This window comes from Ursus arctos, unplaced genomic scaffold (assembly GCF_023065955.2).
Source record: "Ursus arctos isolate Adak ecotype North America unplaced genomic scaffold, UrsArc2.0 scaffold_13, whole genome shotgun sequence".
Classification (NCBI taxonomy): domain Eukaryota; kingdom Metazoa; phylum Chordata; class Mammalia; order Carnivora; family Ursidae; genus Ursus; species Ursus arctos.
The window spans coordinates 60,465,101-60,480,936 of NW_026622797.1; the positions used below are offsets into that span (position 1 = coordinate 60,465,101).

Below are 15,836 nucleotides of genomic sequence, written 5' to 3' on the forward strand. Positions count from 1 at the left end.
GACAAGAGCAAAGCATTTTTCTTAAGCTTCCCTGTTCAGCTCTTCACGAAACGTGGTGACAAACGGATGCATGCATACGGGAGAAAGGATGACAGGTGACGCCAAACAAGCGACTTTTGTCTCCACTACTGGAATTCACTGACTCCCAAACCCATTGTGCTCAAAAGCAACCACTGGTCAATGCTGACAAGGTCTATGTGATAGTGTGTTTAGGAAAACAGCTCTCAGTATACCTCGGTCGGGGTAGGTCAGTCTGCTGGCTCTGCTATTTTTTTTCCGAGGACAGAAAGCACATCTGTTGATAGACTGCACTCTGCAGTAGGAACGTGTGGTATGTCATACAGCGCTAGTACCCTTCGAAGGACAGAGCAGGAGGCAAAGAACTGAACGTGTCCCCGCTCTCAGGGAAGGCACTGCGGGCTGGAACTCTGCCAGCCGATTCAGACTGCGGAAAACCATCTCAAGTTCTCGGCAGCTCTCCTGGAGGCCTGCAGTGGCCAGCTGTGTGCAAGGCTGGGGGAGAGCGTCAGGCTCCTTTTTGACTCTGTCCTTGCGGGAGCACTGAACACAGCCGGGCTCAGGCTCCTCATACGCAAACCAGAGACGACGACATCTCTCTTACAGGTTTTGGATGACCTACAGACAGGGCATGGAGGCGACCCGCAGAGCAAGTTTATTACAGTACTGTAGTAGTCTGTTTATGGAAATTTCTTTTTTTTTTTTTTTAAGATTTTATTTATTTATGTGACAGAGAGACAGCCAGCGAGAGAAGGAACACAGGAGGGGAGTGGGAGAGGAAGAAGCAGGCTCCCAGCGGAGGAGCCTGATGTGGGGCTCGATCCCAGAGCGCCAGGATCACGCCCTGAGCCAAAGGCAGACGCTCAACCGCTGTGCCACCCAGGTGCCCCTATGGAAATTTCTTATCATTTCCATAAAAAGTACAAATGAGTATGTATGGAATATTGAAAACATAGCAAATATAATGAAGTATAGAATACTGAATTAATGAATGAATTTTGTAGTCTGAAAGAGATTTCTTATTTTTTTTCTAATAACTAGAATTACTGGCTGGTTTATAAGGTATCAAAGAGGCTTTTCTCTTTAATAGTTTAAAGCTCCTCCTCCATAAGTATGCTTTAATTCTCAAAAAACTAAAACTTCACATTTGTTGTCCAATTATCAAAAGAATGACTGGCATTAGTTATGAGGTCACATTAGTCATTTTTTAAATAAAGCTCATGACTAGTCCTTAATAAAAGGGACGCCATGAGAATATTTACAATAAATAAAATTTCACAATAAAAAATAAACTTTTTATTATCTATTTTTACATGTTAGACTGTCCATATTTATAGTGCTTATAACACTACATAAACAATTAAGGCCAAGAATCCTTCTACTGAATTAGCATCTTGAATAGGAGCATACTTAATCCATGCATTAAATTAAAACTACTATCCATATTATTTCCGTCACACTTGAGGAGACCACACAAATGGATGGCTAATTAATAGACTCAAAATCCATAAAGAAAGTCTCAAACTTACAAAATACCTATAAAGAAAGGGTGATGCACTTGAAAATATAAATTTTTAAATTATATTTATGTCACTTAGAGTGAACAGATACAAACCTGTGATGCAACACATGAAAAGAATGCACCACGTGTTATTTAAAATAAACGCAATGAGAAATGAAGGTAAAATCCACCACAGTGCAGATGTCATCTGCCCTTTAAAATCTCAGTAAAATTCTCTCTCCCATTCCTCAGTCTACAGAAAGCTGAAATCCTGCCTCCAAAGATTTCTGCCCGTTCCACGCAGGGTTAAGCTCTCAAGGTCACCTCTACCTGTCTCTAGTGTCCTGGCTCGCTGCGTTCTTGTTGGATCTTTTATCTCCCTCCTGCCACCAATCAAATTCTTCAGCCATTGCCCATTTCCATGATGTAGCTTTAACCTTCTCTCCTCTTAGGAACAAAGAAAATGACATTATTTCCCATATTTTTAGGTAAAGTAATTCCGCTCCCTCTTTAGTCTACCTCTTTTTAGATCCATCTGGTCAGACAAAATGGATCACCTAAACAAAGGCTGTTCTCTCCACAAAAAGGAAGACATTATGTGGCTCAACTCTAGGCCCTGAGAAAAGTGGCCAGTGAAACAATCAGAGAAAATCAAATGATCGTTGATCTAAACAAGTCTCCAGGTGTGATTATTCTTCAGTATCTTTGACTTTCAGTCACGTCACTTGGGAACTCTTTTTACAATGTAAGCATCTGTTTTTGAGACGTTTGTTGGAGTGATAAACAACTGGATTGTATGGTTTTGTGGGAAAAGCATGGTTTTCAAAAACCAGAGACACAGAGATCAAATTTCGACTTCGTCAAATACCAGCTGTGTGATCTATGAAAATCACTTAACACCATTAAGCCTCATCTCGTGAGCAGCAATGTGAGGGTAGACAAAGTGCTACTTCTTCAGAATAAAGGGAAGTCTGTTTAGGATAACACTTTTGTTAATTATTTTGGAGAATATAGGTGATCTGATTGCTTTCTTCAAGTCACTTAGCTCTCTTATTTTTAATTTTTAATTTTTATTTATTTATTTATTTAGCCGTTTGGTTCTTTTAAAAGCATTGGAGAATGGTCATTTCTGTTTGGGTTCATCTCAGTATACTACTGTAGTGGCTTTGTTTTACTCTTTTTCAGATGGGGAATAGTAAAGGCTGGGGCAGAAGTGAAAAGAAAGGAGCAAAAAGTCACTGCTGGAGACAGGTTGTGAGAATCTAAGGCCACAAAGAAGATTTCATTCTTAGGGGGTACTCTAGGTCACTAAGAACGTTTAAGTGGACATGCCACATTACCAAGCTCCAAACCTCTAGCAGCCAGGTGGCTTCCTCACATGGTGGCCGCCTCCAGGGGCAACAAACAGACACTCTCTCGTGTACTGATGAGGAACAAACTTCGTTCTCCCTCAAGCAAGCCTTAAGCCCTTGGCACTCACCTAACCCAACAAGCTGAACCTCTTCCAGCAGGGTCCTCTGGACTATTCACAGCCTAAAAACCTTCTATCTTGACTGAATCCAAGGATCTGCCCTCTCCAATTCTTTGGTAAGTACCACCAAAAAAAAAAAAAGGACAGAAATTTACAAACTGGGCCACCACAATTTTGCTGTTTCCGACCTTAGTATGAGCTCTGACACTTAATTTTTAAAAACATGTCAGTTCCCTTTTTCCCTCAGAGGCTTTTTTCTTCCCCAAGGCCACCTCCCTCAGATCCTCAACCTAGTCCTGACACAGCACAACCTCAACAGACAACCCTTTGTCTCCCTGGACTCCATGGACAAGGAGCCTCCCCAGGTCCCTAATCATCTGGGGGCTTACCTAGGTCCACGTCTAGCATCGGCTCCTGCCCTCCGGGCTTAGCGCTCGATAGGTCTCCCCTTCTCCTGTCCAAGACCGCACCCCTCCCCAAATCCCTCCTGCCTGAGACCCTATGCCTATTGTCATTATGGTACCCCGAGGACTTAGCACCATTCCTGGTACCCAGGAGGATGCTCTCAGCCCTTACCAACCAAAGAACGCCTCATTCCCTTCACCTTCGATTTTGCTCTCTCCTTCCCCTTATCTACCAGTTAGCTTACTGACCTTGCATCCTTTAAAAAACTTCCCTCCTTTGACTCTGGATTTCCTCCTCTAGTTAATCTCTCTTCCCTCAGCCGAACTTTCGCCTTTTTCTTTCCTTCCTACTCTCCTTTGTTCTTCCTAAAGCCAAACTGCTATTTATTAATTTATAATGAAAAAATGTGGCTGTCACATGGGCTGAAATATGTGTGTACCTAGAAACAGCACATCCTCTCCCGGCAGGCGAATCATAATAACCAGAATGTTGTAAGCTCGGATTCAGGAAGAGAAGTTTAAGGTTAAAGATGGTATCCCGGTATTTCTGGCTTACATTTGCACTTCCTACTGCCCCACTCTTCTTTCACACACTGAACCACTGCATTCTCACTTCTACTTTCTTCCACTCCCCTATAACTACTTTCACTGAAGTTACCAAGGGGTTCCTGATTGAAAATTGCAGAGAAAATAAATATTCTGGACCTTGATGTCCCAGCAGTACTGGACACGTCTCACCATGCCCTTTCCTTTTTGCTTTTGATTTCCTTTAACACTCCTCCTCTGACTTTGCCCATCCCACATTCTCAGGCTCCTTCCCCAGACCCCTCCTCTGCACCCTCCCGGCTAATAGTTCCCACCCTTCTGCGTTGGCCCCTTTCCAGTCCACCTCTTGCCCATCTGTCTCCTCCCACTCTCTACTGCCTCATTTCATCTCATCCAACTTGCCGTGAGCCCCTCCTCTCTGATATTTGCTCTGAAAAACAGAAGAAAAGGTCCTGTCTCTGAGTCTGAGGGCCACGGGTTTTAAGGAAGGTATAGCCTGCGAAGGGTAGCTGAGGAGGCTACAGCTGAGGGCGGGTGTGGAAGGACACTAGTGTAGGGTGCAGAGAGGGCTTGGGGAGCTGAGTAGGTCCCACACCAAGCCCTCCTGTCAACTGGCCTCTTCCCACAGGGGTCAGCTGCCCAGGCACAGGCACAAAGTGGACCATGGGGTTTGTCCAAGAGCAAGTGCTCGCTAGAGGGCAGGACAGGAGAATTATTGAAATGATCGGACCATGAAGCCCACACACGAGGACAGGGAGGGGTTAATGTGTACATGGGAAGCAGCCAGTGGACCTAAGGCCAAGTTAGGATGAAGGTGCTATGAACCTCTGTGAAACCCACATGAAGTACTCCTTGCTTTGCACTACTGTCCCTGGGAAAGACTTTGATCCTCACACGTATCACACAGGACCCTATAATCATCTGCTGAAGAGTCTGTTACCTCTACTACACTGTGAGTCCTAATTCAGGACATATGTCTTACTCTTCTTTGTCACTCCACACTATCCTGGAAGAAGACTAAGGGAGGGTAGGAAATGTGCACAGCATCTCCTGGCTGGGGAGAAGCGCAGCAAGTTTCGCATGCTCTGTGATCTCAGGATACCACAAGCCAGCCTCCAATGCACCCCCTGCTAATTACCAATGTTTTGTACGTAATTTTTTAGATAGAAATAAAATAATATTTACAAAGATAGAGAAAAGCTAAAGCTACTGCATTTAAAAAATGTTTATGAAATTTTACATTGTTCTAATTTTAATGAATACTGGAAAAGCCAAAGTCCCTCTAGTAGGTTTGAATAAATTAAAGTTATTTAAAATGGGGCAATGCAAGCTTCATATAAATTTAATCAAGATAAAAATAAGCATATCTTCTAGGGAGTTAAAGAAGCTTTAACAAATGTTCTTTCATTAATGAAATATCTGAAAAGTTCTTTGATTGTCAGCTCCTAGAGGGTAGGAAGTGTGTTTGCTGAATTAATCTTATTTATCTATGACCCAGCACAAGACTTAATAAGGATGTAGCATTCACCAAGAGAATGAAGAAAGCACTAACTACTGCTTTTGAATAAATGTAGTACCATTTGTCTTATTTTTATACTTTTAAAGCACTAATTTCGTGGTTAGCTTCCCATTATCTTGGTGCCATTTGACAAAAATGAAAAGGTAAGTTGTTCTGCAAGACAAGCTCAGGATTAATTTTCACTCACAAAAAGGGATCTTTTTAGTAGTTCACAAACAATATCTCACAATGGAGAGCATACCTTTTAAAGCACAACTGCAGGATATTTAACGCTTCTTTTGCTTCAGTATTGTGAATTTCAAGTAGAAATGATGTGGAGCATTTGTGAATTGGGTCACAGTGTCAAATGCTACAGGAGCCTGTAAAATTTGACTATCTCTAACATCTTAAATTAAATGCTAATGGGCATATCCATATAGCCTGATTTTCTGAATTCATCTCTGCTTGTCTCATTTTAAAAACCACGGACAGGTTTCAAGGTGTCCTGACCCCAAAGTGGACAGAGAAAAGGGAGGGAGTATGCAGAGTCAGTGAACAAGCCAGAAATACTGAATCTCTAAAGAAACATTCGCTTTGTGTTTTATGGAACAGAAATAAGCTCCTAAAATCCACATTCTAAAATCCTTACTTAACCTCAGGCAAAGCTTGCAAACTACCAGAAGTATGCCAATGACCCAATCCCCCATCAATTAAATTGGAAATACTTGATTATTTGGTAAAGGATAAGGAAGAGCCTCAAATATTTTTATTTGCAACAACAAAGCTGGGTAACACTTCTAAATCAGTGATAGGGTGACATATACCTGCCTGGTTTTTTTTAAGGGGGCCATTAGCAAATCTAGTATCCCTCCCCATCCATGGTTAGATTCACAATTGATTTATTATAAGCTGGTCCTAAGGAAAGAGGCAGACGACTGAAGGTATTAGAAATGTCACTGGTGATTTCCTTTTCTTTCCAATTAAAGGTATTATACTGTACACGGGGAAGTGAGTTTTTCATCTCAAGTACACAGTAGGGAGAAACAAACCTGAGAAAATTGTGATTGTTTTCATTAAGTATGGTTAACACAGGCAGCATACATTAGTGCAAAAGAAGAACAAAGAAAATGTATTTCTTTCACAGTGGGGGAAAAACAAAGTGATAGAGCAATAAGATATAATAAGTTGATATATTTGACAAAATGGAAAAGGAAACATACAGACCCATATTGAAAGAGAAATCAGCTTGATACCAAGATGACAGATCCACCCAGTCAAGTATGAGCTTCTGTGTCTTTCTAGGGCCTCACTAAAGGAGAGCTTAAGTAGTCATATCTTTAAGAATATGTAAGGGAAACTGCAGCATCTTTTAAAAAGCTATTTTTATAGCTAAGAAAACAGGAAATATTTATTAAAATATTTGTGAGAAATTCACATAAAATTTAGAAATGCAAAGCAAATTTAGGAATGCATTAACAACATATGAAAACTAAATGAATCAATGGAAGGAATGTAAGTTGGAAGAAAATATAAATTACATTGATTTCATTAATCCATCGTTGTTTTGTTGTCCAAATCAAGCACAGCAAAGCCAACAAGACATAGTCCTGGTGGTTATTTTCTTAAATACTGAAATATATACTTAAACAAAAGATAAATGAAGTTTTTAGCTAAATATATCTACATAACTAATGTTCACACTCACATCTAATGTTTATTTGGTATATAAGACCAGCAATTTATTGGATCCATTTCATTTATCCTCTTCCTTAATCCAATTCTTAACTTCATTCATTAATTATGGAGCACTTAAATCCTGACAGGAGCTACGTTTCTTCAATGAAAATCAATGAATTGACAATAATTGAGGCATTATCCCGAGAAGCCAAAACTATGGCTGTCTCCCTGTTATTGAGGACAGCAGCAGGAAAAATGGGCAGAATACAAATGAATTTAATTTAAATGCAAGGGAGAATTTTGTCAGAGAAGATGTTAAACAACTGGAGAAGATTATTGAAGAAAGCTGAGAAGTCTTCAAGATTTACTTAAAGGTGATTGCTTCTCCCACTTATGTCAATGGATAAATCATCCAGACAGAAAATCAATAAGGGAACAGTGCCTTTCAATGACACAGTAGACCAGATGGACTTAACACACATATATATATATATATATATATATATATATATATATATAACAACTAAATACAATTCAACCAAAAACAGCAGAATATAAATTCTTTTCAAGTGCACATAGAACATTCTCCAAGAGAGATCACATGTTAGGCAACAAAACAATCTCAATAAATTTAAGAAGAGTAAAACCATATCAAGCACCTTTTCTGACCATACAAGAACAAAACTAGAAATCAATTAGAAGTAGAAAAAATGGAAAAAACACAAACACATGAAGGCTAAACAACATGCTATTAAATGAACAAAAAAAATCGGCCAATGAGGAAATCAAAGAGAAAATGAAATAATACATGGAGACAAATGAAAATGAAAACACAATGGTCAAAAATCTTTGGGATGCAGCAAAAGCAGATCTAAGAGGGAAGATTACAATGATACAGGCGTACCTCAAGTAACAAAAAAATTTCAAATAAACAGCCTAACCTCACACCTAAAATAACTAGAAAAATAAGAACAAACAAAGCCCAAGGTTAGTAGAAAGAAGAAAACAATAAAATTCAGAGTGAAAGTGACTGAAACAAATAACAACAACAAAAAGACAATATCAGTGGAACCAAGAGGTGGTTCTTCTAAAACATAAACAAAACTGATAAACCTTTAGACTGACTCATCAAGAAGAGCAGAGGACTCAAATAAATAAAATCAGGAATGAAGATGGAGAAATAACAACAAACATCACCAAAATACAAAGAATTGCAAGAAACAATTACGAAAAACTCTAAGATTTTATATATCTGAGAGAGAGAGCGCATGAGTGGGAGTAGCGGGGGGTAGGGAGAGGAAGAGGGAAAGAATCCCAAGCAGACTCTGCACTGAGCGTGGAGCCTAACGCAGGGCTCAGTCTCAAACCCCTGAGAGCATGACCTGAGCCAAAACCAAGAGCTGGAAGCTTAACCAACTGAGCCACCCAGGCACCCCATCTACGAAAAGTTTTATGTCCAAAAATTGAACCTAGAAAAAACAGATAAATTCCTAGAAACATATAATCTTCCAAAGCCGAATCCAGGAAAAAATGAAAAATCCAAAATCCAAACTGGTAACAAAACTGAATTGGTTATCAACAACTCCCGACAAACAAAAGTCTAGGACTAGACAGCTTCACAGGTGAATTCTGCCAAACATTTAAAGAAGAGTTAATACCTATTCTTTTCAAACTATTCCCAAAAAATAGAAGAGGAAGGGAGCTTCCAAATTCATTCTGTGAGGCCAACATCACCCAACACCAGATGAAAACGCTACAAAAAAAGAAAACTACAGGCCAATATCCCTGATGAACATAGATGCAAAATTGCTCAACAAAAGATGAGCAAACTAAATCTAATAACACACTGGGATCATTCACGATAAACAAGTGGGATTTACTCCTGGGATGTAAGGACAGTTCAATATCCACACATCAATCAACATGATACATCCCATTAACAAAACACAAAATAAAAACTGTATGTTCAGGACTTCTTGGGAAGGCAGAGTAGGAGGAACCTAAGCTCCCCTCGTCTTGCAGATACAACTAGATAACTGCCACCTCAGCGTAAATAACACAAAATATGACCCAAAGATGGTGGAACAGACGTTCCACAGCTAAATGTAGAGAAGAGGTTACATCAAAGACAGTGGGAAGGACAGAGATGCAGTCAGGGGCTAAAAAGACCTATTGGACAGTCAGCAGAAGGGAGGGACTCCATAGCCCAAGAGGGGAAAGAAAAGGCTCACCGCAGGAAGCCTACACAGGGAAGACGAATCCCCATAGCAACTGGCTTTGAAAAGCTGAAGGGACAAAATTCACAAGATCTTACAATCAGAGGGGTTTAAAGCCTAGAACTTTAAAAAATCAGCAGGCTTGTGGGCTGGGAGGGTGAGAGGAAACGGATTCCCCACCTTTAAAGAGACGGCACAACAAACAGTCCCGCAAAGATACGGCACAGAAGCAGCAGTTTAAAAAACACCTGGGGTATACAGGAGGGCAATTTGCTTATTAATCTCAGAGTGCACGCTGTAGGGACAGGGATCATTGGGAGACTTTTCCAAGAAGAAAATAGCTGGTGGGCACCATTTCCCTCCTCCACTCCAGCCTAGATACATGGACACCTGCTGGGACCAGCACAGTGCCAACAGTCCCCACCTAACTTGTTAAAAGCACCCACCCGTGTTGTCTTACAGACACACCCCACGGCCAGGCCTCAGCTCCGGATCCCCCCCACAGCAGAACCGCACAAACCCTGCTAACACCACTTGACCTGCCCCTGAATGCTTCTCTGGGTCCACCTCCTCCATCCTAGGCGGCCTCGGTGGAGGCAGCTGCAAGTCCCCTCCCACTAACACAAACTGTGCTGGCACCATACACCCCATCCCCACATTCTCCCACAGTTCAGTGATACTACATCTCTGGCAAATGCCTGGTCTGCCTCAACCTAATCCCAAGGTGGCTCCACACTGGCTCACTAACCACGGGCAAGGACCAAGCTGACCACAATAGGCAAAAGGAACCAGTGCAGATGACTGGACAAAAGGCAAATGCAGCTGAACCACAAGAGCAGGGCATAGACGACACACATTCATGACACCCCTAAAGTGCCAGGTTCTGGTGAACAGGGGACATCACGCTGCAGGGCACTACAGGAACTGGTCTTCATAAGGCCACTACTTTCAAAAGCAGCAGACGTAGCTGACTTTCCTAACACATAGAAACAGACACAGAGAGTTACGCAAAATGAGGAAACAGAAGAATATGTACAAAATGAAAGAAGAGGACAAAATCACAGCCAAAGACATAAACAAAACAGAGATAAGTAATATGCCTGAGAGAATTTAAAGTAATGGTCTTAAAGATACTCACTTGACTAGAGAAAAAAGAAGAGGATCTCAGTGATACCCTTAACAAAGAGATAGCAAACCCTAAAAAGAACCCATCAGAGATAAAGGACTTGATTACTGAAATTAAATGTATGCTAGAGGGAATAAATAGTAGACTAGAGGAAGCAGAAGAACAGATCACTGATCTAAAGGACTGAGTAATGGAAAGCAATCAAGCTGAACAGAAAAGAAAAAAATAATAATAAATGAAAATAGACTTAGGGAATTAAGGCACCATCAAGCATAAGAACATTCATATTATAAGGATCCCAGAAGGAGAAGAGGGAGAAAAGGGGGCAGAGAATTTATTTGAAGAAATAATAGCTGAAAACTTCCTAAATCTGGGGAAGAAAACAGAAATCCAGATGTAGGAGCCACAGAGAACCCCCAACAAATTCAACCCAAGGAGGTACGCACCAAGACACATGGTAATTAAAATGGCAAAAAGTAGCAATAAACAGATAACTTTAAAAGCAGCAAGAGAAAAGAAAACAGTTACAGACAAGGGAACCCCCACAGGGCTATCAGCTGAGTCTTCAGCACAAACTTTGCAGGCCAGAAGGGCGTGGCATGATATATTCAGAGCGCTGAAGGGAAAAACCACTGAATGCAAGAATATTCTATCCAGCAAGGCTATCATTCAGAATAGAAGGAGAGATAAAGAGTTTCCCAGACAAACAAAAGTTAAAGGAACTCATAATGACTAAGCCAGCCCTATAAGAAATGTTAAAGAGGACTTTTTGAGGGGAAAGGAAAGAACATAAGAAGGAGTAAGAAAAGCAGGGAACAGAAAAGCAGTAAAATTAAGTATATCTATAAAAATCAGTCAGGGGGCGCCTGGGCGGCTCAGTCAGTTAAGCCTCTGACTCTGGATTTCGGCACAGGTCATGATCTCAGGGTCCTGGAATGGAGTTCTGCATCAGGCTCCCCACTCAGCAGGGAGCCTGCTTGTCTCCCTCTCCCTCCCCGCCCCCCCCCCCCCCCCCCCGCCTCCGGCACTTGCACATACTCTCCTTCTCTTTCAAATAAGTAAATAAATCTTTAAAAAGACCAGTCAAGGTGGGGCACCTGGGTGGCACAGATGGTTAAGTGTCCAACTCTTGGTTTTGGCTCAGGTCTGATCTTCGGGTCCTGAGATCAAGCCCTGAGTCGGGCTCCCCGCTTGAGGTGATCTGTTTCCCATTCGCCCTCCATCTGCCCCTCCTGCTTGTGCTCCCTGTCTCTCTCTCTAAAATAAATAAATAAATCTTTTTTAAAAAGACAGTCAAGGGATTCACAGAATAAAAGGACGTATAATATGACACCATATACATACCTAAAACGTGGGGGGGGGGGGGCGGTAAAAAAAAAAAAAACTTAAGTGACCATCAACTTAATATAGACTGCTGTATACATAAGATGTTATGTATTCACCTAATGGTAACCACAAACCAAAAACCAGTAAGAGTTATGAAAAAAACAAAGAGAAAAGACTCCAAACATATCACTAAAGAAAGTCAACAAACCATGAGAGAAGAGAGCAAGAGAAGATAGGAATAGAGAAAAACTATAAGCACAATAAAACAAGTAACAAAATGGCAGAAAATACATGCCTATCAATTATTATTTGAGTGTAAATGCACTAAACATTCTAATCAAAAGACACAGGGTGACAGAATGGATAAAAAAGCAAGACCCATCACTATGCAGCCTATAAAAGATTCATTTCAGACTTAAAGACACATGCAGATGAAAAGTAAAGGGATGGAAAAGCACTTATCAGGCAAATGGAAGGAAAAAAGAAAGCCAGGGCAACAATAGTTATATCAAACAACACAGACTTTTAAAAAAGACTGTATGTAACAAGAGACAAAGAAGGACACTATATAATCATAAAGGGAACAATTCAACAAGAAGATATAACAACTGTGACTATTTATGCACCCTACAGGGGAGCACCTAAATACACACAGCAGCTAATAACAAACATAAAGGAAGTAATCAATACTAATACAAAATAGTAGGGGACTTTGTAGTAATACAAAATAATAAGGCCCACACTTACATCAATGGATAGATCATCCAAACATAAAATCAACAAGGAAACAGTGGCTTTGAATGACACACTGGACCAGATGGATCCATCAGATACATTCAGCACATTTCATCATAAAACAGCAGAATACACATTCTCTTCTATTACACATGAAACATCCCCAACAATAGATCACACGTTAGGCAACAAAAAAAAGTATCAACAAATTCAAAAAGACTGAAGTCCTACCATGCATCTTTTCTGATCCTAATACTATGAAACTAGAAATCAATCACAAGAAAAAAAACTGGAAAGAACACAAATACATGGAGATTAAATAACGTGATGCTAAACAATGAATGGGTCACCTAAGACATCCAAGAGGAAATCCAAAAATACTTAGAGACAAATGAAAATTATAACAAAATGGTCCAAAATCTTTGGAATACAGCAAAAGCTGTTCTAAAAGGGACATCTATAGCAATACAGACCTACCTCAAGAAGCAAGGAAAATCTCAAATAAACAACGTTCCCTTATACCGAAAGGAGCTAGCAAAAGATGATTAAGAAAACCCAAAAACCCGTAGAAAGAAGAAAATAATACACATTAGAGAAGAGATAAATGAAATAGGAACTAAAAACAAAACAAAAAAAGACCAAAAAAAAAAAAAAAAAAACCCGCCACTATAGAACAGATCAACAATACCAGGAGCTGGTTCTTTGCGATGATCAAACCTTTAGACAGATTCATCAAAAAGAAAAAGAGAGAGACAGAGAGAGACAGAGAGAGAGAGGACTCAAATCCAAAAATGAAAGAGGAAAAGTAACAACCAACACTACAGAAATACAAAGGATTAAGAGAGAACATTATGAAAAATTATATGCCAACAAATTGGACAACCTAAAAGAACTGGATAAATTCCTGGAATCATAAAACTTCCCAAAACGGAATCAGGAAGAAGCAGAATATTTGAACAGATGGATTACCAGCACTGAAATTAAATAGGTAATCTGAAAACTCCCAAAAACAAAAGTCCAGACCAGACAGCTTCTCAGGTGAATTCTACCAAACGTTTAAAGAAGAGTTAATACCTATTCTTCTCAAACTATTCCAAAAAAACAGAAGAGGAAGGGAAGCTTCCAAATTCATTCTATGAGGCCAGTGTTACCCTGATACCAAAACCAGATAAAGACACCATGAAAAAAGAGAACTACAGGGCAATATCTCTGGTGAAACACAGATGCAAAAATCCTCAACAAAAGATTAGCAAACCAAATCCAACAACCCGTTAAAAAAATAATTCACCACCACCAAGTGGGATTTATTCTTGGGATGCAAGAGTGGTTCAATGTTCACAAATTTATCAACATGATACATCACATCAACAAGAGAAAGAATAAAAACCATATGATCATTTCAATAGATGCAGAAAAACCATTTAACAAAGTACATCATATTCATGATTAAAAAAAAAAAACCCTAAACAAAGTAGGATTAGGTGGAACATACCACAACATAATTAAGGCCCATACATGACAAACCCACAGCTAACGTCATACTTAAAGGGAAAAAAACTGAGAGCTTTTCCTCTAAGATCAGGAACAAGACAAAGATGTCTACTCTCACTAATTTTATTCAACATAATACTGGAAGTCCTGGACACAGCAACCAGACTAGAAAAAAAAAAAAAAAAAGAAACGCATCCAAATTTGTAAGGAAAAAGTAAAATTTTCACTGTTTGCAGATGACATCATACTATATACAGAAAATCCTAAAGACTCAACCAAAAAAAACACTAAAACTGACCAATGAATACAGTGAAGTTACTGAATACAAAATCAACATATAGAAATTTGTTGAATTTCTATACACTGATAAGTAGCAGAAAGAGAAATTAAGAAAACAATCCCATTTACAACTGTGCCAAAAAGAACAGAATATCTACAGATAAATTTAACTAAGAAGGTGAAAGACCTGTACTCTAAAAATTATAGAACGCTGATGAAGGAGGGGCGCCTGGGTGGCTCAGTTGATTAAGCGTCTGACTTTTTGGCTCAAGTCATGATCGTGGGTTCCTGGGATCAAGCCCCACATCAGGCTCTCTGCTCAGCGGGGAGTCTGCTTCTCCCTCTCTCTCTGCCCCTCTCCCCAGCTCATGTTCATGCTCTCTCTCTCTCAAATAAATAAATAAATAAAATCTTTAAAAAAAATTGAAGAAATCGAAGGTGACACAAACAAATGGAAAGATATTCCATGCTCATGAAATGGGAAAACAAATATTGTTAAAATGTCCATACTACCCAAAACAATCTACAGATTTAATGCAATCTCTATCAAAATACCAACAGCAGTTTTTGCAGAACTAAAACCAATAATCCTAACATTTGTATGGAACCACAAAAGGCCCTGAATAGCAAAAGCAATCCTGAAAATGAAGACCAAAACTGGAGGTAACATAACCCCTGATTTCAAGATACACTACAAAGACACAGTAATCAAAACTGGCACTAAAATAGAAACATAGGTCAATGGAACAGAATGGAGATACCAAGAATAAACCCATATTTATATGATCAATTAATCTTTGATAAAGTAAGAAAGAATACGCAATGGGAAATGGCCTCTTCAACAAATGGTATTGGGAAAACTGGACAACTACATGCAAAAGAATGAAACTGGACCACTTTCTTACACCAACACAAAAATAAATTCAAAATGGATTAAAGACCTAAATGGGAGACCTGAAACCATTCAAATCCTAGAAGAGAGGACAGGCAGTAATTTCTCTGACATTGGTCACAGCAACATTTTTCTAGAAATGTCTCCTGAAGTACGGGAAACACAAGCAAAAATAAACTATTGGGACTACATCAAAATTAAAAGTTTCTGCACAAAGGAAACAATCAACAAATCTAACAGACAATCTAATGAATGGGAGAAGATATTGCAAATAAAATATCCAATAAAGGGTTAGTATCCAAAATATATAAAGAACTTATACAACTCAACACCAAAAACCAAAAAATCCAATTTAAAAATGGGCAGAAGACATAAACAGACATTTCTCCAAAGAAGACCTACAGACAGCCAACAGGCACACGAAAAGATGCTCGACATCACCCATCAACAGGAAAATGCAAATCACAATCACAATGAGATAGTATCCCACGCCTGTCAGAATGGCTAAAACCAAAAACAAAAGAAGCAACTATTGGTGAGGGTGTGGAGAAAAATGAGCTCTCATGCACTGTTTGTGGGAAAGCAAACGGTGCAGTCACTGTGGAAAATAGTACGGAGGTTTCTCAAACAAAACAAAACAAAACAAAAATGCAGGG

At 39.6% G+C, this 15,836-nt stretch overlaps 1 protein-coding gene across 15 annotated transcripts in view; it reads right to left on the reverse strand.

Annotated features, from left to right (window-relative positions):
* KLHL32 (kelch like family member 32) overlaps positions 1 to 15,836 on the reverse strand; it is a 253,190-nt gene that overhangs the window by 60,035 nt on the left and 177,319 nt on the right. The window contains exon 8 of one of the 15 annotated variants that reach the window (XM_057311176.1): positions 2,593 to 3,101. The exons of the other annotated variants lie outside the window; for them this stretch is intronic. Coding sequence (XP_057167159.1) covers positions 3,064 to 3,101 — 38 coding nt within the window. The 3' untranslated portion in view covers positions 2,593 to 3,063. Of the gene's footprint in view, positions 1 to 2,592; positions 3,102 to 15,836 lie in introns of those variants that run through there. 15 annotated transcript variants of the gene reach the window in all.